The 26,890-nt window shown below is 42.8% G+C and overlaps 1 protein-coding gene across 3 annotated transcripts in view; it reads right to left on the bottom strand.

Moving 5' to 3' along the window:
• mgat5 (alpha-1,6-mannosylglycoprotein 6-beta-N-acetylglucosaminyltransferase) overlaps positions 1 to 26,890 on the bottom strand; it is a 176,481-nt gene that overhangs the window by 126,650 nt on the left and 22,941 nt on the right. For all 3 annotated transcript variants that reach the window (XM_085986593.1, XM_085986595.1, XM_085986592.1), the window contains exon 3: positions 8,376 to 8,546. In XM_085986593.1, the coding sequence (XP_085842719.1) occupies positions 8,376 to 8,546 (171 nt within the window). The remainder of the gene's footprint in view (positions 1 to 8,375; positions 8,547 to 26,890) is intronic.

Raw genomic sequence — 26,890 nt, 5'->3', positions numbered from 1 at the left:
GAGAGAACTACTTTTACAGCTCCTGTATACTGTACCGGCTGTGACCACACCTGTATATAAGCCTTGAGCATGCCTCTGTACTCCCAGTCTTGAGACTACCCTACTCCAATAAACACCTGTTGATTGTTAAGTTACAGCATCCGTGTAGTTATTGGAAAACATCATACTCTCAGAATCACGGATCTAACAGAAGACAATACTTTTATGGGCCTCAATGGTAGCCCCAAAACAGGTCCAACCATTAAACACACAGCATAGCCGCAAGCACAAGTTTAAGGGAAACAGCTAGAACAAGGAAGAGCAACAGATTCAGCCGAGAAGAAAAAGCAAGGAATTTTAAATGTTATAATTTTAAGCCTAAAGCCTAAGATACGGTAGCATAGTGGTAATGTTACTGGGCTAGTACTGGACTAACGATCCAGAGACGAGAGTTCAAACCCACCACGGCAGCTGGGGAATTTAAATTCAGTTAATTAAATAAATCTGGAATTTAAAAATTCAGTGACCATGAAACTATCGGATTGTCGTAAAAACCCATCTGGTTCACTAATGTCCTTTTGGGAAGGAAATCTGCCGTCCTTACCTGGTCTGGCCTATATGTGACTCCAGACCCACAGCAATGTGGTTGACTCTTAACTGCCTTCTGAAATGGCCTCGCAAGCCACTCAGTTGTAACAAACCGCTATAAGAAACAATTAAGAATAAAACTGGACGGACCACCCGGCATTGACCTCAGCACCAGCTACGGAAACGACAATCTGTAACCTCATGGCCCGGCATATCCCTCACACTACCATTACCATCAAGCCAGGGGACCAACCCTGGTTCAATAAGGAGTGTAGAAGAGCATACCAGGCGTACCTAAAAATGAGGTGCCAACCTGGGGAAGTTCCAACACAGGACTACATGCATGTTAAAAAGCGGAAGCAGCATGCTATAGACAGGGCTAAGAGATCACACAATCATCAGATCAAAGCTCTGCAGCCCTGCCACATCCAGTCGTGAATGGTGGTGGACCATTAAACAACTAACAGGAGGAGGATGCGCCACGATTATCTCCATCCTCAAGGATGGTGGAGTAAAGCACGAGAGTGCAAAAGACAAGGCTGAAGCATTTGCAACCATCTTCAGCCAGAAGTGCCGAGTGGATGATCCATATCGGCCTCCTCCCGAGGTACCCACCATCACAGAAGCCAGTCTTTAGCCAATTCGATTCACTCCACCCGATATCAAGAAACGGCTCAGCGCACTGGATACAGCAAAGGCTATGGGCCGTGACAACATCCCGGCTATCATGCTGAAGACTTGTGCTCCAGAATTAGCCGCGACTCCAGCAAAGCTGTTCCAGTACAGCTACAACACTGGCATCTATCCGACAATGTGGAGAACTGCCCAGGTATGTCCTGTCCACGAAAAGCAGGACAAATTCAATCCATCGCCCCATCGGTCTACTCTCAAATCATCAGCAAAGTGATGGAAGGTGTCATCGACAGTGCTATGAAGTGACACTTACCAATAACCTGCTCACCGATGCCCAGTTTGGGTTCCGCCAAGGCCACTCGGCTCCAGACCTCATTACAGCCTTGGTCCAAACATGGACAAAGGAGCTGAATTCCAGAGGTGAGTTGAGAGTAACTGCCCCTTGACATCAAGGCAGCATTTGACCGAGTGTAGCATCAAGGAACCCTAGTAAAACTGAAGTAAATGGGACTCTCCACTTGCCGAATTGACACATGCTCATCCATTTTGGAGCTCTCCACTCCTCTTACCGCCCTCTCCAAAGCTGGAGACGTTGACAGTGCAGAGAGACGCGGAGAGGTAGGAGAAAGCGGCGGTGAATTACAACCTGTACAGTAAACAGCTGCTGAGATAACTGGTAACTGTGGAGAGCTCTTTTTGCGGGCAGCCGTCAACCTTGACCCATGGTGTCACTGCCCGTTTTCCAGCCTAATTGAATTTCTAGGCCTATGATCCCTAGTTCTAGACTCTCCAACCCTAGACTCTCTAGCCAGGGGAAAACAGCCTCTCAGCATCTACCCCGTGTGGTGATTATTCTTGTTTTGTAAGAAGTATTGTGATTGGTTGTCTGTTTCCTACCATTGAGATATATGCTGTAAACTCATTGGTAGTTGATGTCATGTGATTTGTGGTGGCCCTCTTAAATTCAGTTCTCTACAGCCTTGGTTGGGACTGGGTGTTGAAGATGTGCTGCTGGGTTTTTAAGGTTAATAAAGCCTAGATTTAGAAAGGCAAATCTACTCTTTATTTCAATTTATTAACTTTTTGTTAGAATGGAGCGATATCTTCAACTGGAACGATTTAATGCTGACCCTAATTCTGCAGGAGCGGATGATAAATGGAAACACTGGTATCGTACATTTAAAAACTTTTTGGGTGTGTTGGATCAAGAGTCTCTAAATAAGTTGAATATGCTGATCAACTACATTGCTCCGGATGTGTATAAGTATATCTTGGACTGTGAAACTTATGAATTGGCTATTGCTACATTGGAAAAGATTTTTGTTAAACCAAAGAATGAGGTATTTGCACGTCATCTTCTATCTGCCCGTAGGCAGCAGGTGGGAAAATCTTTGGATGCTTATTTACAAGCACTTCGGCGCTTTGGTGCTAACTGTAATTATAAGGCCGTGTCGGCAGAAGAATATAAGGAAGAATCGGTACGGGATGCTTTTATTAATGGATTACTGTCTAGATCAATTAGTCAGCGGTTATTAGAAAATAAGACTTTGGATCTCAAGAGTGCTTTTGAGCAAGCCTCTACATTGGATTTGGCTCAGAGAAGTTCGGATTCTTACGTTCTTTTTAATCGGCCTGCGACTGTGGTTTCGGCAGTTCCGGATGAAAAGAAATTATGTGGACTTAATAGGAGTGGTTTACCAGATTCTGAAACAGTTTCTACTTCGGCTGCGGTTGCCTCTAGGATTCAGAAGTGTTATTTTTGTGGGAACGCCCGGCACCCTCGTCTGAAGTGTCCTGCTCGGGAGGCTGTGTGTAGTAAATGCGGCAAGAGAGGTCATTATGCACGTGTTTGTAAATCAATTGCCTCCTCTGCGACTACTCAGCCTTTAGATAGGGCGTTTATTGCATCAGTTTCTGCTGCCTTTGCTCATGGCCTAAATAAAGCTATAGTTACGGCCCAAGTTAATGGGTTAGAAGTGAAGGCCCTTATAGATACGGGCAGTACGGAGAGTTTTATAAGTCTTCAGTTTGTGAAGGAGAAGCGTTTGAAAATTTCACCTGTTACTTATCAGGTGTGTATGGCTCCGACGACTCTCACCTCAAGTAGCTGGTTGTTGCCTTGTGAAATTAATTCTTCTAGGTAATACGTATACCGATATACGCCTATCTGTTTTGCCTAATCTCTGTGCGGATATTTTGATTGGTCATGATGTGCTTCAATTACACGAGTCTCTCAGTCTTTCTTTTGGAGGAACTAAGCCACCTTTATCTATTTGTGGATTAACTTCTTTATCCATTTCTCCATTATCACTTTTTTCCAATTTGATGCCGGATTGTAAGCCAATTGCTACCAAGTCAAGAAGGTATAGCAGTCAGGATAAAGAATTTATTAATTCTGAAGTTCAACGTCTTTTATTGGAAGGAATCATTGAACCTAGTTGTTCGCCCTGGCAGGCACAAGTAGTTGTCACCACTAACGAGAGACATAAGAAACGAATGGTGATAGACTACTCTCAAACTATTAATAGGTATACTCAATTAGATGCGTACCCTTTGCCTAAGATTGATGAGCTTATCAACAAAGTATCTCAGTATAAGGTTTTTAGCACTATTGACCTAAAGAGTGCTTATCATCAGATTCCTATTGTTAAGAGGGATCAACCATATACGGCCTTTGAGGCTGGCGGAAAGCTGCATCAGTTTTGCCGAGTACCATTTGGTGTTACTAATGGTGTTGCCTGTTTTCAACGGGCAATGGATGCTTTTATAAGTGATAACTCTCTCTCGAACACCTTTTCATATTTAGATGACATCACGGTGTGTGGCAAATCAAGGGTGGAGCATGATTCTAATTTAGAAAGATTCCTTCAAGCTGTGGAAAAAGTTGGTTTAACTTTCAATAAAGAAAAGTGCATCTTTTCGACCACTGAGGTAAATCTACTGGGGTATATTATCTCGGGAAACAAGATTAAACCAGATCCAGAACGCCTGCGACCATTGATTGATTTACCTTGTCCTACTAATTCTAAGGCTTTGTAATGAGTTGTTGGACTGTTTTCTTATTATTCTAATGGGATTGCAAACTTTTCGCAGAAGATCCGGCCCCTTACTCGGGTTACGACATATCCTCTATCATGGGAGGCCAGGACGTGTTTTGATAATTTCAAAAAGGATATCCTTGGAGCAGTTGTGCATTCTATTGATGAGCAGGTTCCCTTTGTGATTGAGACGGACGCTTCCGATTTTGCAATTGGGGCTACTCTGAACCAAAATGGAAGACCTGTGGCCTTTTTCCTCACGTACTTTGAACAATAGTGAGAAAAGACACTCCGCAATAGAGAAAGAGGCGTACGCAATAGTAGAAGCACTGCGTAAATGGAGACATTATTTATCGGGGCGACATTTTACGTTGGTAACTGACCAAAAATCTGTGTCCTTTATGTTTGATGTCAAACATTTTGGAAAGATCAAGAATGATAAAATAATGAGGTGGCGGATTGAGTTGGCATGCTACCATTTTGATATAGTTTACCGTCCGGGGAAGGATAATGTTGCTGCTGATGCGCTGTCGAGGGCTTATTGTTCTGTGATTCACGGAGATACGCTTATTAATCTTCATAATGCTTTGTGCCATCCTGGTGTTACGAGGATGATACACTTCGTACGCGGTAAGAATTTGCCCTTTTCAGTTGAAGACGTCAAGCGGATGACTTCATCATGTTCTATCTGTGCTCGGTGTAAACCGAATTTCTTTAAGCCTCAACGAGCTCATCTTATAAAGGCTACTTCTCCTTTTGAACGTTTGAGCGTTGATTTTAAGGGGCCTCTTCCTTCAACGACTCAGAATCGATATATATTTACTGTTGTGGATGAGTTTTCATGGTTCCCTTTTGCTTTTCCTTGCGCAGACGTATCAGCTGCTACAGTTATCAAATGTCTGACTCAACTTTTTGTCATCTTTGGGATGCCTGCGTATATCCATTCGGATCAGGGAAGTTCTTTTATGTCTTCCCAGTTGAAGGAATACCTCCAGAGTCGGGGAATCTCTACTAGTAGAACTACCCCTTTTAATCCCCAGGGTAATGGACAGTGCGAACGATATAATGGGGTGATTTGGAAGGCAGTTATGTTGGCTTTGACATCCCGGAACCTTAAGAATACACAGTGGGAAATGGTATTGCCTGATGCCCTGCATTCCATTAGATCATTGCTTTCAACGGCTACTAATGTGACCCCCCATGAAAGGCTCTTTAACTATCCGCGGAGATCTACTACGGGATATTCGGTACCTTCATGGCTTACTATGCAGGGACCTGTGCTGCTTCGACCCCATGTTAGATTGTCAAAATATGATCCTTTAGTGGAGGAGGTGGAGCTGTTGGAGGCAAATTCCCAATATGCTCATATTCGATTCCAAGATGGGAAAGAAAGTACTGTTTCAATTAAAGACTTGGCTCCTTGTGGTGGCCAGCCCTCTTCTGAGGATATTAACAATAGTTATGATTCAGATAATGTGGATGTCGTCACAGATACTACGAATATTTCCAATCCTATTGCAGATAATTATAATTCTATTAGTCAGCCCTCGATGGATGTTCATGACTGTCCTAGTTTACCTCCGGATGGGATTTCTAATCCGGAAACCGTTGATAATCAGGATATGGATAGCCTTCCTGCAGAAGATACTTCCGTGTCTCCTGGTGTGGGAGGGCAAGGAATTTCACCAAGGTTAAGAAGGTCGACACGAACAAGATATCCGGTCGACCGATTGAAAATGGACTTAAAATAATTTGATAGTAATGTTTTTAAAAAATTGTTGAAATATTATATTTGTATTGTTTTAGTTATAAATAATTAATTGTAAATTGTAAAGGCTACTTCGGTTGGAGTATGTTTTAAAAGGAGGGGTGAATGTGGTGATTTTTCTTGTTTTGTAAGAAGTATTATGATTGGTTGTCTGTTTCCTGCCATTGAGATATATGCTGTAAACTCATTGGTAGTTGATGTCATGTGATTTGTGGTGGCCCTCTTAAATTCAGTTCTCTACAGCCTTGGTTGGGACTGGGTGTTGAAGATGTGCTGCTGGGTTTTTAAGGTTAATAAAGCCTAGATTTAGAAAGGCAAATCTACTCTTTATTTCACCCCGTCAAGGCCTCCAAGAACATTTCAAGGAGATCGTTGTGCTGTGGGCCCGCATGGGATTCCGATCCTGGGCCTGCTCCAACTGCCGGCGCGCAGTGCTTGTGTATCCCAGGGGCGCAGTTAGTTCGAAGCGTCCCCTGGGATCACGTGGGCCATGGAGAACCAATGGTAGCAGGGCATCTGTATTCATAGATTTGACCGGAAGACCTGTCAAATCTATGAATACAATTCAGCCCCAAAACATAACTTCAAATAATTTTTTTTAAAAACCATCACATTTTTAAAATAGCTATAAATTACATAATAACTATTTTAAATAATTTAAATTTTTGAAAAAATTAATTCGTTTCTAACGGGGCTAAAAATAAACTTACCTTTCTTTAAAGTATTTAAAAATAACAAACTTGTGGAAATTTTTTTTAAATTTTACTTAATTCACCACTTACCTTGTTAAAAGCAGGCCTTGCGACTGCTTTTTAAAAAGCGTAGCTGCTGGAGACTTACCCTCCCGGAGAAACCTGCAAAAAAAACAGAAGTTCCAGGCGTACGCGCTGCCTCTCCGGCGCATGCGTTCGACCTGTGAACCCCTTCCTTTAAGGGAACGGAAGTTCCGGTTTCCCGCGCATGCGCAGTGCATGCACGAAACTGGCACTTTCGTTGGGCCTACGCGCGAGTACCCAGCGCGTACTCACCCGTGGGGACCTGAAGTTCTGGCCCATTCTGCTTCTCCATTTTTTCCACCAAAGTGGATAATTTCACACTTCCCTACATTATACTCCATCTGCCACCTTCTTGCCCAATCACTTAACCTGTCTATATTCCTTTGCAGCCTCTTTGCATCCTTACCACAGCTTACTTTCCCACCTAGCTTAGTATTGTCAGCAAACTTTGATATATTACACTTGGCGTCCTCATCTAAGTCACTGATACAGATTGTAAATAGCTGAGGCCCAAGCACTGATCCTTGCGACACTCCACCAGTTACACACAGCCATCCCAAAAATGACCCATTTATCCCTACTGTCTGTTTTCTGTCCGTTAACCAATCCTCAATCCATGCCAATATATTACCCCCAGTCCCTAATCTTGTCTAACAACCTCTTGTGTGGTACTTTATCGAATGCCTTCTGAAAATCTAAATATACTACTCCACTGATTCCCCCTTATCTACCCTGCTAGTTACACCCTCAAAAAACTAATAGATTTGTCAAACACGATTTTCCTTTCGTAAACTAATGTGCTGACTCTGCATAATCAGTGATTTTCCAAGCGCCTTGTTACCACGATAATAATCTAATAATAGATTCTAGCATTTTCCGTACTACTGATGTCAGGCTAACCGACACCAGTTCACTGTTTTCTCTCTCCCTCCTTTCTTTAACAGTGGGGTTACATTTTCTACCTTACAATTCTTGGGGACCGTTCTAGAATCTCAGGAATTCTGGAAGATCAAAACCAATGTACCCATTATCTCTGCAACCACCTCTTAAAACTCTAGAGTGTAGGCCATCCGATCCAGGGGATTGGTCAGCTTTTGGTCCCATTAATTTTTCCAGTATGTTTTCTTTACTAATATTAATTACTTTAAGTTCTTCACTCTCATTAGACCTTTGGTTCCCCATTTCACTTCCATGTGCTGGTTCTTCTGGGCTCCCTGATAAAAAAATCACAAGACTCACTTAATAATCCATTTAAATTACAGCACTTTCTCCAGAGGCAGGCAAGGCTCGGTTGCAATGCTGTAACATACATGGTGTATCTCTCAGGACCAGAGAAGACTAATGCAAATGAGGATTGAAGGGGAGGTGGAAGGAAAGTGAGAAAATCTATTTTGAAACAGGAAGAATCTGGGAATTTAAAAAGTGCAAATTGGTAAAAAAAAAAAACTTCAAAAGACTCTTCAAAGGATAGAGGAGGTGAATAGCCTACTCCTGTTCCAATATTTTAGAGTGACATTTTTGGTTACTTTCCAATGAAGATTAAATGCTATGCTATACAAGCATTTTGCATATAAAAAGACATGACATGCATACCTGCCACATTAACTTTCTCAACAGTGCCAGAGCTGGGGCTCGCAGTAGTAGTAGCATTAGTAGAATTTATTCCTGTCCCATTTGAAATCATCAGGTTGTCCACTTTGGACTCCAATTTTCCAAGACGCTGCAAAATGTTGTCAAGAAGGACAGCCAATGTTTTCTTCAAATCTGAAAAATATTTTAAAATTAATTTCACTAACATTTCTATTAGCAGATTTAACAATTATATGAACAAATCTATATTATCTTTACAATTAAAACTTTTGCATCTGCCATGTGTATATTGGTATACAGTTTAAGTAAATTAAAATATTTAAAAGCTTTTAAAACATGCCTATTAGTGCCTTTGCACTTAAAACAAAAACATCTTAATTTTTTACAGCCTCCTCGAAGGCCTGCAAATGAGCGCAAATAGCGGAAACTCACAATGGTGATTAATTCGATCTGGGGGCGTGGCCCCTTTTGTGGGCAGGGATGGATTCTAGCACGGTATTATTTAAACTAGCATAAAAGATCGATGCGTGCGGAATGTTATTTGCACTTAACATCCCATGATCTTTTGCGCCGGTTTCGCAAATTTCAGGGAAATTGCGCCGAAAAAACCAGTGCAACTGAGCAGAAACTCCAGGCCACAGTATTCTAACTGCGGCCCAATCAAGGTCTCGTAAAAGGACAAAATAGTATGCTTTGGCTCAATGGTCCTAGAAATACACCCCAGCATCTATCCGCTCTAGCTATTGGTCACGAATCTTTCGAGATCAATGCACTAGAATGCCCAGATCCCTTTCTTTCGCCACCAACTTTAGTACTTTTGTGAAGGGTGTATGTGTGTCGAGCATTCACTCTGCCCACTGCACTTTTCTAAGTTAAACATCATTTGCCAGTCACAGGCATAATCACCCAGCACATCTAGATCTGCCTGTATTAGTTGAACCTTATCTACAGTCCTGACACTCGTACATATCTTTGCCTCCGGCTCCTTCCAGGCTGCCACAGGGCATATCAGTAACGCCAGTGAGTCTGCAGTTTCCCTCAACAGATGACCGATGCCATGTTTGCTAGCTCATCACTTTACCCATGGACAACCAAAAGCAGCAGGATAAAGCTCTGGAGTTCACACATATTACAATTTTTCCCACATCCAGAGCCTCATTAACTATGCACTCATCGCCATGTGGGCTCCCTCACACGACACACTGCCTTCGTGAATCACATATATTCCATTAATGTGCAACTGGTGTGTGATCATCAGCAGTGAATCACATAGGTCTGTGCCTCCTTTCCTCGTAGCTGCCAAGATGCTTCATCGTGCACCAATCCTCCATCTCCCCACACTCTTTGCCCCTGAAGAAAATGAGTCACTGGCTGCATACTTAGCTTGTGATTTGTCTCAGGAACCAATGCTTGGCAGCTGAACTGTGCTACAATCAGACCAGTTACTCAACTAGAGTCCTCATTGTACAGATCATTGGAGTGCTCAAGCAAAGATTCCACTTCCTGGACAGGTCCGATGGTGTCCTCCAATACAACCCAAAATGTGTGTCCCATATGACAGTATTACAAGGTCTGTACAGCACAGAAACAGGCCATTTGGCCCAACAGGTCCATGCTGGTGTTTATGCTTCACACAAGCCTCCTCCCACCCTTTTTCATCTAACCCCATCAACATATCTCTCTCTAGTCTCCCCCCCCCCCCCTCCTCCATGTGCTTAATTAGCTTCCCCCTGAATGCATCCATGCTATTTGCCTCAACTATTCCATGGTAGCGAATTCCACATTCTAACCACTCTCTGGGTAAAGAAGTTTCTCCTGAATTCTCAACTGGGTTTATTAATGACCGTCATATTTATGGCCCCTACCTCTGGTCTCGCCCGCAAATAGATACATCTTTTCTACGTCGACCCTATCAAACCCTTCCATAATCTTGAAGGCCTCCATCAGGTCACCCCCAGTCTTCTGTTTTCTATAGAAGAGCTCCAGCCTGTTCAATCTTTCCTGATAGATATGACCTCTTAGTTCTGGTATCATTCTAGTAAATATTTTATGCACCTTCTCCAGTGCCTCTATATCCGTTTTATAATATGGAGACCAGAACTGTTCACAGTACTCCAAGTGTGGTCTAGCCAAGGTTCTATACAAGTTTAACATAACTTCTCTGCTTTTCAATTCTATCCCTCTAGAATTGAACCCCAGTGCTTTGTTACGGCCTTATTAACCTGCATCACTATTTGGTGATTTATATATCTGTACCAAAGTTCCCTCGTAGTTTTTTGGGTACACGGCACCTAAAGAGTCTGCACAGCCCAGTTTCACGCATACACGAAACTTAATGAAAAAGCCAGTTCCGGAACGTTGATCTGTACCCCCACATCCCTCTGTTCCTCCACCCCGTTTAGACACTTATTTTCCAAGGAGTATGTGGCCTCCGTATTCTTCTGATCAAATTGTACTACCTTACACTTATCTACATTGAAGTTTAGTTGCCAATTGCACGTCCATTATGAAAGTTTATTCATGACTTCCTGTATTTTGTCACAGTCCTCTGTATTAACTACAGCCTCCAATCTGGTGTCATCTGCAAATTTTAAAATTAGAGTCCAAAGTCCAAAGTCCAAATCGTTTATGTAAATGGTGAACAATGGTCCCAGCAGTGATCCTTGTAGGCTGCCACTTCCCACCATTTGCCAAACTGAGTAACTACCTTTAATCCCTACTCTCTCTTTTCTGATTTGTAACCAGCTTGCTATCCATTCTGCTACTTGTCCCCTAACTCCACATGTTCTGACCTTAGTCATGAGTCTACTATGTGGTACCTTATCGAAGGCTTTCTGGAAATCCAAATATATTACATCTACTGCATTACCCTTATCTACCCTTTGTTACTTCTTCAAAGAATTCAATAAGGTTGGTCAAGCATGACCTTCCCTTTTGGAATCCGTGCCGACCATTCTTCATTACATTTCCAGTTTCTAGATGTTTTTCAATTACATCTTCGATTAAGGATGCCATTGGCCCGGAATTTACAGTTGTAATGAGGGCAAAACAGTCAGTGTTTGCTGTCATTACTCGGCAAATTGGACACCATTTCTGGAGTATGCACATGCGCAGTTAAACGTGGAAATCCAGAAATTGCTGCCAGTCATTCCCTGCTCCTCCACAGTAAGCGCTGTTGAACTCCCCGGAGCCAGCAATCAACTAAAATCACTGAACTGATGAAAATTTCCCCTTTTACACTGGAATATTGCTGTTAAAAACACCCAACAAGTTAAGTCTTGTTGAATGAGGTGTAACTGGTTTTTTTTAATGGTGTACTGAGTCATAATTACTGCTGAACAACCATTCTGGCACTGAAAATCTAATTTTATATTTGTGGAATGTCAATTTTTTCCATCATGATAAAAATTAAAATTTATTTAAATAATTTATTTTTTTAAAGATTGCTCATGATATTTCAGCTTCTACCTTAATCCCATGTGCATATCCCAATCTTTATTTCGTTCTCTGTAAAATGATTAAAAGTGAAGGAAATTCAGTGCATTTTACTACCTGGTTTGCAGTCTGAGAAATCTTCCTTCTGATAGGCTGCTTAGCTGGAAATCCCCTAGATGTGGCATCAGATTCAAATTACATAGGATATACTGCACAGAACAGGCCATTCGGCCCAACCAATCCATGCCAACGTTTTTGCTCCACTCAAGCCTCCTCCCATCTTTCCTCATCTAAATCCATCAGCACAACCCTCTATTCCCTCATATGCTTGTATAGCTTCCCCTGAAATGCATCTATACTTTTCGCTTCAACCACTTCCTGTGGTAGCGAGTTCCACATTCTCACCACTCTTTGGTGCAAGGGTTAAGGATGTCTCAGGGTGGCTGCAGGGCATTCTGGAGGGGCAGGGTGAACAACCAGTTGTCGTGGTGCATATAGGTACCAACGATCTAGGTAAAAAACAGGATGAGGTCGTAAAAGCTGAATATAGGGAGTTAGGAGGTAAATTTAAAAATAGGACCTCAAAAGGTAGTAATCTCAGGATTACTACCAGTGCCACGTGCTAGTCAGAGCAGAAATAGAAGGATGTTTCAGATGAATACGTGGCTAGAGAAATGGTGCAAGGGGGAGGGATTCAAATTCCTGGGACATTGGAATCGGTTCTGGGGGAGGCGGGACCAGCACAAACTGGACGGTTTGCACCTGGGCAGGACCGGGACTGATGTCCTAGGGGGGAGTGTTTAAACTAAAATGGCAGGGGGTTGGGAACCTGTGCAGGGAGACAGAAGGGAAGCAACGATAGAAACAAAAGACAGGAAGGAGAAAAGCAAAAGTGGAAGTCAGAGAAATCAAGGGTGTAAATCAAACATGGCTACAGTAAATAATAATTCTAAAAGGACTAAGTTAAAAAAACAAGCCTGAAGGCTTTGTGTCTTAATGCAAGGAGCATTCGTAATAAGGTGGATGAATTAGCTGCGCAAATAGATGTAAACAGATATGATGTAATTGGAATTAGAGAAATGGCTTCAGGGTGACCAAGGCTGGAAATTCAACATCCAGGGGTATTTAATATTCAGGAAGGACAGGCAAAAAAGAAAAGGAGGTGGGGTAGCATTGCTGGTTAAAGAGGGGATTAACACAATAGTAAGGAAGGATATTAGCTCTGATGATGTGGAATCTGTATGGACAGAGCTGAGAAATACCAAGGGGCAGAAAACACTAGTGGGAGTTGTATACAGATCCCAATAATAATGCCGAGGTTGGGGATGGCATTAAACGGGAAATTAGAGAAGCGTGCAATAAGGGCACAGCAGTTATCATGGGTGACTTTAATCTACATATAGATTGGGCTAACCAAATTAGTAACAATACTGTGGAGGAGGAATTCCTAGAGTGTATACAGGATGGTTTCCTGGACCAATATGTCGAGGAACCAACCAGAGATCAGGCCATCTTAGACTGGGTATTATGTAAATGAGAAAGGATTAATTAGCAATGTTGTTGTGCGAGGCCCATGGGGAGGAGCGATCATAATATGATCGAATTCTTCATTAAGATGGAGAGTGAAGTAGTTGACCCAGAGACTAGGGCCCTGAATTTAAATAAAAGGAAACTACGATGGTATGAGGCACGAGTTGGCTAGGATGGATTGGGGAACGTTATTTCAAGGGTTGACAGTGGATAGGCAATGGCAAACACTTAAAGATGGCATGGATGAACTACAGAATTGGTTCATCCCTGTTTGGCATAAAAGTAAAACAAAAAGGGTGACTCAACCGTGGCTAACAAGGGAAATTAGGGATAGCATAAGATCCAAGGTGAGGACATGTAAATTGGCCAGAAAAAGCAGCAAATTTGAGGATTGGGAGCAGTTTAGGGTTCAGCAAAGGAGGAAAAAAAAGAGTGTATGAGAGTAAGCTTGCAGGGAACATAAAAACTGACTGTAAACACTTCTATAGATATGTGAAGAGAAAAAGATTGGTGAAGTCAAGCGTAGGTCCCTTCCAGTTAGAATCAGGAGAATTTATAATGGGGAACAAAGAAATGGCTGACCAATTAAATACATACTTTGGTTCTGTCTTCACAAAGGAGGACACAGATAACCTCCCAGAGATGTCGGGGAACATAGGGTCTAATGAGAGGGAAGAATTGAATGAAATCAGTATTTGTAGGGAAATGGTGTTGGGGAAATTGATGGGATTGAAGGCCGATAAATCTTCCAAAATTCTATAGACTCTGGAACAGTTCCCATGGATTGGAGGGTAGCTAATGTAACCCCACTATTTAAAAAAGGTTGCAGAGAGAAAACAGGGAATTATAGACCGGTAAGCCGGACATCGGTAGTGGGGGAAATGCTAGAGTCCATTATAAAAGGTGTAATAGCAGAGCACTTGGAAAACAGTGACAGGATCGGACAAAGTCAACATGGATTTACAAAAGATAAATCATGCTTGACTAATCTACTGGAATTTTTTGAGGATGTAACTGGTAGAATAGATAAGGGAGAACCAGTGGATATGGTGCATTTGGACTTTCAAAAGGCTTTCGATAAGGTCCCGCATAAGTGATTGACGTGCAAAGTTAAGGCACATGGGATTCGGGGTAAGGTACTGACTTGGATGGAGAACTGGTTGGCAGTCAGGAAGCAAAGAGTTGTAATAAACTGGTCTTTTCCCCCCCCCCCCCCCCCCCCCCCCGAGTGGCAGGCAGTGACTAGTGGGGTACCGCAGGGATCGGTGCGAGGACCCCAGCTATTCACAATATATATTAATGATCTAGACGAGGGAACTAGATGTAATATCTCCAAGTTTGCAGATGACACAAAGCTGGGTGGGTGTGTGCGCTGTGAGGAGGATGCAGAGAAACTCCAGTATGATCTGGACAGGTTGGGTAATTGGGCAGATGCAATATAATGTGGATAAAAGCGAGGTTATCCACTTGGTGGCAAAAACAGGAAGGCAGATTATTATCTGAATGGCAATAGATTGGGAGAAGGGGATGTGCAACGAGACCTGGGTGCCCTTGTGCACCAGTCGCTGAAGGTAAGCATGCAGGTGCAGCAGGCAGTTAAGAAGGCAAATGGTATGTTGGCCTTTATAGCGAGAGGATTCGAGTACAGGAGCAAGGATGTCTTACTGCAGTTGTACAAGGCCTTGGTGAGACCACACCTTGAGTATTGTGTGCAGTTTTAGTTGCCTTATCTGAGGAAGGATGTTCTTGCCATGGAGGGAGTGCAGCGAAGATTCACCAGACTGATACCTGGGATGGCAGGAATGACGTATGAAGAGAGATTGGGTCGATTAGGCTTATATTTGCTAGAGTTTAGAAGAATGAGAGGGGATCTCATTGAAACTTATAAAATTCTAACAGGACTAGACAGACTAGATGCAGGAAAGATGTTCCCGATGGCAGGGGAGTCCAGAACCAGGGTTCACAGTCTAAGAGTGAGGGGTAAGCCATTTAGGACAGAGATGAGGAGGAATTTCTTCACCCAGAGAGTGGTGAACCTGTGGAATTCTCTACCACAGAAGGCAGTGGAGGCCAACTTATTAAATATATTAAAGGAGTTAAATATATTTCTTAAAGCTAAAGGGATCAAGGGATATAGGGAGAAAGCAGGGACAGGATACTGAATTTGGATGATCAGCCATGATCTCATTAAATGGCAGAACAGGCTCGAGGGGCCGAATGGCTTACCCCTGCTCCTATCTTCTATGCTTTCTGAATTCACTATTGGATTTCTTGGTGACTATCTTATATTGATGGCTTCTAGTTATGCTCTTCCCCACAAGTGGAAACATTCTCTCTGTATCCACTATCAAATGCTTTCATTAGACCTCCATTAGGTCACCTCTCCGCCTTCGTTTTTCAAGAGAATAGAGACCCAGCCTGTTCATCCTTTCCCGATATGTATACCTCGCATTTCTGGTATCATCCTTGTAATATTCTCTGCACCCTTTCCAGTGCCTGGATATCCTTTTTATAATTTGGTGACCAGAACTGTACATAGTACTCCAAGTGTGGTCTAACCAAGGTTCGATACAGGTTTAGCATTACTTCCCTACTTCTCAATTCTATACCTCTAGAAATAAACCCTAGGGCTTGGTTTGCCTTTATGGCCTTGCTAACCTGTGTCGCAACTTTTAGTGATTTGTAGTCAGAGTCCTTTGGTCCCCTATCCAACCTAGACTCGCACCCTCCAAGTAATAAGTGGCCTCCCTATTCTTCCTACCAAAATGTAATACTTCACATTTATCTGTGTTGAACTTCATTTGCCAATTATATGCCCATTCTGCAAGTTTATTAATGTGCCCCCACCATCAACAACCTGGAGGAAGGGGGGGGTCACCATTGACTAGAAACTTAACTGGACCAGCCACATAAACACTGTGGCAACAAGAGGTCAGAGGCTGGGTATTCTGCGGCGAGTGTCTCCCCTCCTGACTCCACAAAGCCGTTCCACCATCTACAAGGCACAAGTCAGGAGTGTGATGGAATACTCTCCACTTGCTTGGAGGAGTGCAGCTCCAAAGCTCGACACAATCCAGGACAAAGCAGCCTGCTTGATTGGCACCACATCCACCACCTTAAACATTCATTCCCTCCACCACTGGCATACCCTGGCTGCAGTGTGTACCATCTACAAGATGTACTGCAGCAACTCGTCAAGGCTTCTTCGGCAGTACATCCCAAATTAGCAACCTCTTCCACCTAGAAGGACAAGTGCAGCAGGCGCATGGGAACACCACTACCTCCAAGTTCCCCTCCAAGTCACACACTATCCTGACTTAGAAGTATATCGCCGATCCTTCATCGTCACTGGGTGAAAATCCTGGAACTCCCTCCCTAACAGCACTGTGGGAGTACCTTCTCATCACAGACTGCAGCGGTTCAAGAAGGCGGCTCACCACCACCTTCGAGGTCAATTAGGTCAATTAAGGATGGGCAATAAATGCCAGCCTTGCCAGCAGCGCCCACATCACAGAATCACAGAAACCCCACAGTGCAGATAGAGGCCATTTCGGCCCATCGAGCCTGCACCGACACATATCCCACCCGATCCCCGTAACCCCTACACCAACACGTAACCCCACGTATTTAATCCCCTAACACTAAGGGTCAATTTATCATGGCCAATCAACCTAACCCGCACATCTTTGGACTGTGGGAGGAAACCGGAGCACCCGGAGGAAACCCACGCAAACACGGGGAGAATGTGCAAACTCCACACAGACAGTCACCCGAGGCCGGATTCGAACCCGGGTCTCTGGCGCTGTGAGGCAACAGTGCTAACCACTATGCCACCGTGCTAATTTTAAAAACAATTGTTGCAGTCCCCAGTATTGACTATCCCCCCAATTTGGTGTCATCCACAAATTTCAAAATTGTGTTTTTGATTCCAAAGTCTCAATCCTTAATATAAATTGTTAACAGTGGTCCCAGCATTAATGTTGGAAGAGGGGAAATCAACGTCACAGCGATTGCTCAATCTTTGAGGGCAGCTTTCTGGGAGGTCAGTAGCAAGCATCGTCACTTCGCCGCTGACCGCAAAATCCAGGCCAATATCTTTCCTACCACCGATGTTACTCTAATTAGCCTATAGTTCCCTGGGTTGGCTCTATCTCCCTTTTCAAATACAGGAATCACATTAGCTGTTTGCCAGTACTCTGACACTATTCTCTTATCTAATGAATTTTTATATCTATACATAATAGTGCCTCTGCTATCTGTTCCCTAACTTCTTCTAATATGTGCAGATAGGATAGTCGTTTGTTGTATGCTGCATATCTTTGCTCTGCGATGGAGAAAACACATGGAACCACCATTAGATGAAGGCCTTCAGTGTGATGAGCGAGACCACACGGACAAGAGAAGATGGCAAGGAATCGGGGGCTGCAGTGGAAACTGCTCTTTAGCAGCAGCTCACCGAAAAGCATTTCAGCTGAAAATTCCCTGTATTAACAGTCATGTTCAACATCTATCCCAGTCCTTCTATCCTCAAATACATTGCAAGTGCCCAAGGACCAACATTTGCATCATGCCAATGAACACTGCAGGGCAACAGCTACTACAGGGAGTACTCTCTGCATACAAAGGTTTCAAAAGATTTTACTGTGTTACATGAATGTCTACATACTAATTATGACCCAAATGTGAACCCATAGTGCAATGTAGGAGGCAATGTTTTCTTCAATGTTTTTTGGTGCGTGTCTCATTCATTATTCCGCACGTGTGGTTTTTCCTATTTAAAAGCCGGCTCACCGGCTGCGCGGGAGCTGCAGAGCACTGTGCAGCTTAAAGGGAACGTTGGTAGAAGGTCCCAAGCATGTTTGCAAGCAGAAGCCTTTGAAAAGAGCACCTCACCTTTGAGGCTGCAGGCTACTTTTGAGTAGCAGCCGCCCCATCGGATTTCCTCCTTAGCCTGGCCTATAATTTGCACGATTAGTGCTTGCACCTCATCTACTCAACATAAATGAGGCCCGAGAACAAAACTGATCGGGCCTCCTGCGGAGATACAAAATCGGCCCTTATTGTTACAAGCATTTCTAACACAGAAAATTCGATCATGAGCAATTTCAATAATTTCCTTGTAAATTTTGCAATTGACATCTTATGTTCCAAGCCTTATTTCCAGTAGCAAGCCATTTGAATTCCCGTTTCATTTCAAACCGCTCTCACTTGAAGCAGAGTGTAACTTCAGTAATGAACAGAGTTTCTCAGTTCTACTTAGCAGCATTAGGGCAGTCACAGGACCAAAAAAAGAGGCAATGCGATGACAGGTTGAAGCTTCCAAAGACAAGTCTTAGAACAGATCGAGAACATTGGAGAGGAAAACACAACAGGTCACATTATGTGCAGGAGTGAAACTGCAGTTTTCTGGTTGAGCAGTGAATCTGCAGGAAGACGGATTGCTGGGACTCACAGGCTTGTCCATCACTCTACAGGACAGAAGAGAGAACGAGACACCCATCCACCTTTACTCCCCAAAGCCAAAGCTCCTCAAAGAAGCAAATCCACCATCAGAGCAGAGGGAAAGAAGACTATGGCTGGGTTAGGGGGAAGAAGAGCTGCCAGCAGCCACTGAAAGTGTATGGACACACCGCTGGGGCAGGAAAGGATGGCCCCTCTTGCTGTTTGCACACACTTTCCTTGATTCGGGAGGCTGGTGAGGTCTGTGCATGCAGGTCAGCAAGAGGCAGCAGTGCGTTTTGTGAAAGAAAATGCTTTTGTTGAATGGAGAGTTCTTTACACAGCATCCATAGTGGCCGAGAAACCACTCTACCCGAGATCGAGTCGAGCAACCATTCAATCCGGAGATAGAGCAGTTTCTCGGCCACTATCAATGCTGGGTAAACAACTCCCCATTCCACAAAAGTAGTTTCTTTCACAAAACCCATGTCCTCCTCACGTTCATCTGCATACTCTTAACTTCACAAAAGTGACAGGCCCAAGAGAATTGGGGTGAGAAAAGAAGTCACAAGGCAACGCACCAGTAATCCCGACTCAAAGTTCCAGATACAGCAGCTTTGCAATAGCTCTGTCCCCATGTTAAGTTGCAAGTTACACCATGTAATGCAGAAAGCATTATTCTGCTGATGAAGTGAGTTTCTTTAAAAGGTCATAAAGTCTAAATGATGCAAAGTAAATATTGGCACGGTTCAGTTCAATTACCGGATGTTTAAGGTCACAATCCGGAGTGTTTTAAAAATATCGATTAGCAAATTCATTTAGGCTACTATGTCAATTTAACACTTTTGTTTCTTTATGCTTTAATAAAAAGATTAAAGTCTTCATCAATTATCGCCCCAGATTTGAAACGCCCAACATTAAGTAAATCCCTTGTAAACTGAGCCGGATACTCAGTTTTTTGGAAGCGTAGTTCTTCAATCTCTCCATTGACAGTCTAAATTAACCCTAAGTGAAGAAAAGGTTTAGTTCAAACTAAGCTGCTTTATTAAGGTGAACATACAGAGCAATAGTTATCAGATTAATTTAGTTTAATTGGTACAACTTAAACACTCCAAGCTTGCATTCTTCATGGGGTCTCGCAAGTATCTTCTTGCATTCCTAACCTCTTCGCTTCAGAAAAGATCCGCATAGTTTTCTCTCAGAGGTGGTGTCTTTCAGATGAGACATTAAAAAGAGAACCCTCATCTGCTCTCAGGTGGACATAAAAGATCCCACAATAGTATCCCAAGGTGCCCTGACTAACATTATAAAACAGATTATCTGGACATTTATCTCATTGCTATTGTGGGATGTTGCTGTACAAATTTGGCTGCAGTACTTGCCTATATTATTAGTGACTACACGTACTACTACTACCACTGCAACTGTTTATATAGCGTCTTTATTTAACGTAGTAAAGCGTCCCAAGGTACTTCTCAGTAGCATTAAACAAAAATCGACACCGAGCCACATAACGAGATATAGAGATGACCAAATGCTTGGTCAAAGAGGTAGGTTTTAAGGAGCGTGCTTAAAAAGGAGGAAAGAGAGGTAGAGAGGTTTAGGAAGGGAATTCCGGAGCTTAGGGCCTTGGCTGCCAAAGGTGGAGCAAATTAAAATCGGGGAAGCGCAAGAGGCCAGAATTGGAGGAGCACAGATATCTGAGGGTTGTGGGGCTGGAGGAGGTTAGAGAGAGAGGGAGGGGCGAGGCCATGGAGGGATTTGAAAACAAGGATGAGAATTTAAAAATCGAGGCGTTGCTTAACCAGGAGCCAATGTAGGCCAGTGAGCACATGGGTGCGGGGTCAACGGGACTTGGAGAGAGTTTGGACATGGGCAGCAGAGTTTTATCATGAAGTGTGCTTTATGAATTAGAGTTCTTTTTCTCCTGATCCCAACAAACATGGCCCGGAATTTGCATCTGTATGATGGCGATATAGTCAGCGTTCACTGTCATTACCCTAGGAAACAGAGCAACTTCTGGCATCCGCACATCAACTTCTGGATTTCCACATTTACTGTCAGTGATTTCCTGCTCCTCTATAGGACGCGCTGAAGATCCTGCAGACAGCACAGAATCAGTGATTTGACATGAACTTCCCCTTGTACGCTGTAATATTGCTGTTAAAACCCCCCGAATATAGGAACATAGAAGATAGGCACAGAGTAGGCCATTCGGCCCCTCGAGCCTGCTCCGCCATTTAATGAGATCATGGCTGATCATCCAAATTCAGTACCCTGTCCCTGCTTTCTCCCCATATCCCTTGATCCATTTAGCCTTAACAAGTATCTCTAACTCCTTCTTGAATATATTTAATGTATTGGTCTCTACTGCCTTCTGTGGTAGAGAATTCCACAGGTTCACCACTCTCTGGGTGAAGAAATTCCTCCTCATCTCAGTCCTAAATGGCTTACCCCTTATCCTTAGACTGTGACCCCTGGTTCTGGACTCCCCCGCCATCGGGAACATCCTTCCTGCATCTAGTCTGTCTGGTCCCGTTAGAATTTTATAAGTTTCAATGAGATCCCCTCTCATTCTTCTAAACTCTAGCGAATACAAGCCTAATCGACCCAATCTCTCTTCATACGTCATTCCTGCCATCGCAGGTATCAGCCTGGTTCTTGTTCAGTGAGGTGTAACTCGATTTTTAAAAGGCGTACCAAGTCATAATTACTTTCTGGCCCTGAAAAACTAATTTTATATTTGTGGAATGTCAAATGTTCCTATTGATAAAAATTCCATATTTTAATCTTTAATAAAAAAATTAAACGTTTGAGATTTCATCTTCTGCCTTAATCCCATTTTTAAAGTTATTGCCCTTCAGCTACTGTGAAAGTAGCCAGCCACATTCTGCTGCTGCAGGACCACAGACCTGCAGCAATGATTTTCCTCTTCCCTCCGAGGCGGCTCCCTGCCAAAATTATGCAAATAAGGCTGATCAAAAAAACTGGCCAGTGTCAGAGGTTGAGGCACAGCCAGAGGACAGGTAGATGCCCCAGCCCACCAAAGTTCTGATGTGATTCACCGTTTTCCCTCCCTCAGCGAGATCTACTTTTAGCTGGGAACAAATGATCTGACATCACACAGCAAACCATAATTTCTAGAGTTATTTTAAAAAAAGCAGCATATAAACCTTATACAAAAGCAAAATGCTGCGGATGCTGGAAATCTGAAATGGAGGACTTAAGTTATACTGCAGATTCTGTGCCAAATTGATGAAAAACAAGTTGTAGAACTGTCCTGCAAGTGAAATAGAATTTGAAATTTACGGTATTAGAATGATTACATCGGTTAGACCACATCTGGAGTAGTGAGCCGTTCTGGGCACCACACCTTAGAAAGGATATACTGGCTCAAGGGAGTACAGCGTAGGTTTACCAGAATGATACACGAACGCCAGGGGTTAAATTACAAGGAGAGATCCCACAAACTAGGGTTGTAATCCCTAGAATTTTGAAGGTTACGGGATAATTTGATCGAAGTTTAAGATATTAAGGGGAACAGATAGGGTAGATAGAAACTATTTCCGCTGGTTGGGGAGTCTAGGACAGGGGGCATAGTCTAAACATTAGAGCCAGGCCTTTCAGGCGTGAAATTAGGAAACACTTCTACACAGAGTGGTAGGAGTTTGGAACTCTCTTCCACAAACACCAATTTATGCTAGATCATACGAACAGGAGTAGGCCATTCAGCCCCTCGAGCCTGTTCCGCCATTCAATTTGGCCCATATCTCTTAATACCTTTGGTTAACAAAAAGCTATCAATCTCCGATTTAAAATTAACTGATCTACCCTATCTGCTCCCCTTAATAGCCTGAAAACTTCGATATCCTTCCTAAATTGTGGTGCCCAGAACTGCTCATAGTACTCCTGCAGTGTTGATTATTTTCTGTACCTGTTCATGACATTTTAATGAGCGATGTACCTGACCCCCCCCCAGTCTCTTTGGACATCCACTGTTTTCAGCTTTTCACCATTTAGAAAGTACCCTGTTCGATCCTTATTAGGTCCAAAGTGGATGACCTCATTTACTTATTGAAATCAATCCATTTGCCACAGTTTTGTCCATTCACTTAATCTATCAATATCCCTTTGTAATTTTATGCTTTCATCTACACTGCCACCTATCTTTGTGTCATCGGCAAATTTGGATATATGACTTTCTACGCCATCATCTAAGTAGTTAATAAATATTATGAATAGTTGAGGCCCCAACACAGATCCCTGTGGGACACCACTAATCACATTCTGCCAATTTGAGTACCTACCCACTGTCTCCTACCGCTCAGCCAACTTCCGAACCAGGTCAATAATTTGCCCTCAATTCAGTGGGCTTCTACTTTCGATAACAGTCTCTTATGTGGGACTTTATCAAATGCCTTCTGGAAGTCCTAAATAAATAACATCCATAGATATTCCCCTGTCCACTACTTTAGACACCTCTTCAAAAAATTAAATCAGGCTGGTCAGGCAAGACCTGCCTTTCACAAATCCATACTGGCTCTCTCTGATCAACTGAAAATTTGAGGTGTTCAGTCACCCTATCCTTAATTATAGATTCTTAGCAATTTCCCTGGTTTCCCTCTCTCGCCATTCTTAAAAAGCAGAGTGACATGCACAATTTTCCAATCTGAAGGGACGGTTCCTGAATCTAGAGAACTTTGGAAGAGTATAGTTAGGGCATCTGTAGTGCTCTCACCTGGAATGGAAACCATCTGGCCCTGGGGATTTTTAATGCCATTATATTCTTCATTACTGTTATTTTACTTACGTTAATTTTATTGAGTCGCTGTCCCCGATTCTATAATAGTTTCTTTGGGATTTCTGACATGATCAATTGTTAAATTTTAAATCGGAGATTGATGGATTTTTGTTAACCAAAGGTAGTAAGGAATATGGGACAAAGGCGGGTATGAGTTAAGTCGCAGATCAGCAATGATCTCATTGAATGGCAGAACAGGCTCGAGGGGCTAAATGGCCTACTGCTGTTCCTATATTGAATCTTCTCATGACAGCATTCCACTGTACCAGTGGATACATAGCTAACAAAATCCTTGTTCAATGAGCTAAGCTATACCAGAGGCAAGCGAGGTCAAATACCTCTGACAGGAGTGACTTGCTTGACAGTGCTACAGAAATACATGTTACTTACACGGTCATATATACCACTGAATAACTATAAAGCAAAATGTTGCAACAGAAATAAAAACAACAAAATAAATGTTGCCATGTTCTTAACAGACTATACAATATTAACCTGAATAAAATAGATAAAATGAATATTATTTCCACGGTAGTATGCTTCTAAGAATTGGTATTCTAGAAGGCACGATATGATACAAGGTAAACTGCAAGTATGTTTCCACCGTTTGACAAGATCGCACAAATTTAAGGTAGTCATAAAAAGAATTAAAGGGAAAGTCAGAAAAAAAATCGAGTGGGTGGTTACAATGTAGAATTCTCTGCCACAAATCATCAGCAGGATACATAGTATTTTAAAAGTGAATTAGATACAGTTGCTTGAAAAGGTTATGGAGTTCAAGCAGATTGGGAGAAAACTAGGTGGCTCATGTGGAGAAAAACATGAGCATGGACTCTTAGGGTCAAATAGCCTGTTTCTGCGATGTAATATTTTGATTCTAAAAAGGAATGCAGTTGTTAAATAAAACATTGTAATGCACCAACTGGAAATGGAATGCCATGGAACAGGGTAAATACCAGCAGCAGCCAAGCTTTAGGCCTTTCTAGGCCACTTAGATGTATATAGAGACTTGCAGACCACATAAAAAATTTAAATCACATTAATCTATCTATATGATAGTTCTGTCTGTCCGGGCATCACTCAAAAGTTAGAGTGTACCTACACATGTTATATCAAAAGAAAGCTTATGATTAGGGGAGTCTACTAGGTGTCTTTACTTTTTGGTCAGACAAAAATTGTTCGGACAGTAGACAAAAAACGGGAAAAAATCCGCTCGTTAGCGGTTGACCAATCCTACCGCTCATTAGCGTTGAGTGACGTGATGGTTGACCAATCCTACAGTTCAGTGACCTGATGGTTGACCAATTGATGCGTCACGGGGGGCGTTTCATGGCATTTGTGGGCGGGGCCTAATCCTTCAAACTGCCGTTACTGAGGCGAGTGGCGGCCATTACAGACCGGCCGGGCCTGAAGCTTAAAAAACTCTCTCTCTCTCTCTTCCCCCCCCCCCCCCCGAGTGCGGGACCGGGAAAACCGTGGCTTTCACACGAGCCGTCCCCGACCGATATCGGACACGGGAGGCCAGAGCGAAAGGCGTTCCACTGCCGCCCGGCCAACTGGATCCAAAGGCCCGCCGCGTTAACCATGAGGAACCCCGGACTCCCGGTGTCGGATATGCTCCGTTCTGGTACCGTGGCGAGTTGGAGGGAGAGAGGGGGGCAGGGAGTGAAGGAACTTCCCACCGGCCTCACAAAATGGCGGCCGCCCTTCTTCACCAGCAGTCTCTCTCTTTCCCTCTCTCCTTCCCACACAGACAAACATATATATTTCTACTTTTTTCATAACATGCCCTCAAAAACCCTCAGCACCGCCGGGCACTCCAGCTAGTTTTATATAATCGTATGCTGCTGGTGTTGGTACGAGCAGATCTTAGCATTAGTTCTGTTGGCTCATTCGTGAATAAATCCAGAGAGCTTTTTGCAAAACTTCAGGCCCATGAAATTCAAACAGGATAAACCAACGAGTAAACAAGTGCAAAAAGAACCATGTTACCTAGGTTTTGTGGGCTGCATTTGGCCCACACGGCATAGCTTGGACACCCTTGCCCTATGCCATAATAAATAAAATGCTGTCTGAAAGAAATGTACTGAGTAGTTACAACAGTCTAGTCTATACAACTGAAAAGGTGCTAAATGAATGATTAAAAAAAAGTGTGTTTGCCAAATATATTGTGGTTTTAATCAACACAACTCTTCAGTTTATCACATCTAACTTTTCCCTTAAAAGGAAAAAGTAATGTGACACTGCAGAAATCTGCTAGAAATACAGTAATGAAATCCAAGTTCCAGTAGCAAAATTTCTGGGGTAGAGTTTCTGCTTTAGTCACAATTGGCGACCCAGGTGCAAATTGCGCCCGTTTTGAAAAGTTGTCCCGTCCCCGTTCTCTAGCCCACCCCTCCTCCGAGTTTCTGCTCAAACTCATTTGCATATCACCAAATGCAAAATCTGCCATAAACCTGTTCTGTGGAGTTTTAAAACAATAAAAATTGGTATTAATATTGCTTGATATTTTTAAAAGTAATAACTTTGTGAAATTTTAATACAGTTGAAAATGGGTTTAATCACAAAAAATAAGCATTTTTAATCAAAGTGTCAATCCACCACCTGAGAGTAACCAAATTTTAAATGACTGACAATGGCTTTTAAAAAATATACCAAACTATTTTCCAGTTATATTGGGATACAGTAGTCAGTTTCTTCATTAAAAAATTACGTTCAAAACATTTTGAAATGTACCCTTTAGCGCCCAAAGGATCTAGCTTAGTCTTTAGAGCCTCAACGAAGGCCTGCAAACGAGCACAATTAGCGGAAGCTCCCATCGGTGATTAATTCACTGAGGATGTGGCCAGTTTTGTGGACGGGACCTGCTTTTTTTGCACTTAAATTTCTGCGATCATTTATGCTGGTTATGCCGATTTCAGGCAAATTGTGCCGGAAAAAAAGTTTAATCGAGTCGAAACTCCAGGCTTCTGTCTTTTTACAGCAACTCAAGCCAGAAACAAATATTAAACACCTGCTAATCTTAAAAGCTCATGAAAACCAGTGAAAAACTGCTGCATGGTCTCAATCGCAGCCACCTGCTGTCTGGCAACAATTCATCTTCAAAGCAAGGTGGTCAACTTGTGATGATCTCAATCAGAAGTTCAAAAGTAGCGATTCTCTTAATGCAAAGTCAGAGCAAAAGGGACAGGGATAATTCCAAGTCTTGGACTCTTGGATTAACAAGCAAAGTTGAACAATTTTCATTGGAAAAAAGGATTAATTGGGGGCATTATGCAGAAATAGAGAACAAAAGCAGGGAGATGCTAAATCT

This window comes from Somniosus microcephalus, chromosome 4 (genome assembly GCF_052327205.1).
Source record: "Somniosus microcephalus isolate GS21.2 chromosome 4, FLI_Smic_1.0, whole genome shotgun sequence".
NCBI classification, from domain to species: Eukaryota; Metazoa; Chordata; class Chondrichthyes; order Squaliformes; family Somniosidae; genus Somniosus; species Somniosus microcephalus.
The sequence above is the reverse complement of the archived record's forward strand: the minus strand, read 5'-3'. Positions and strand labels throughout refer to the sequence as shown.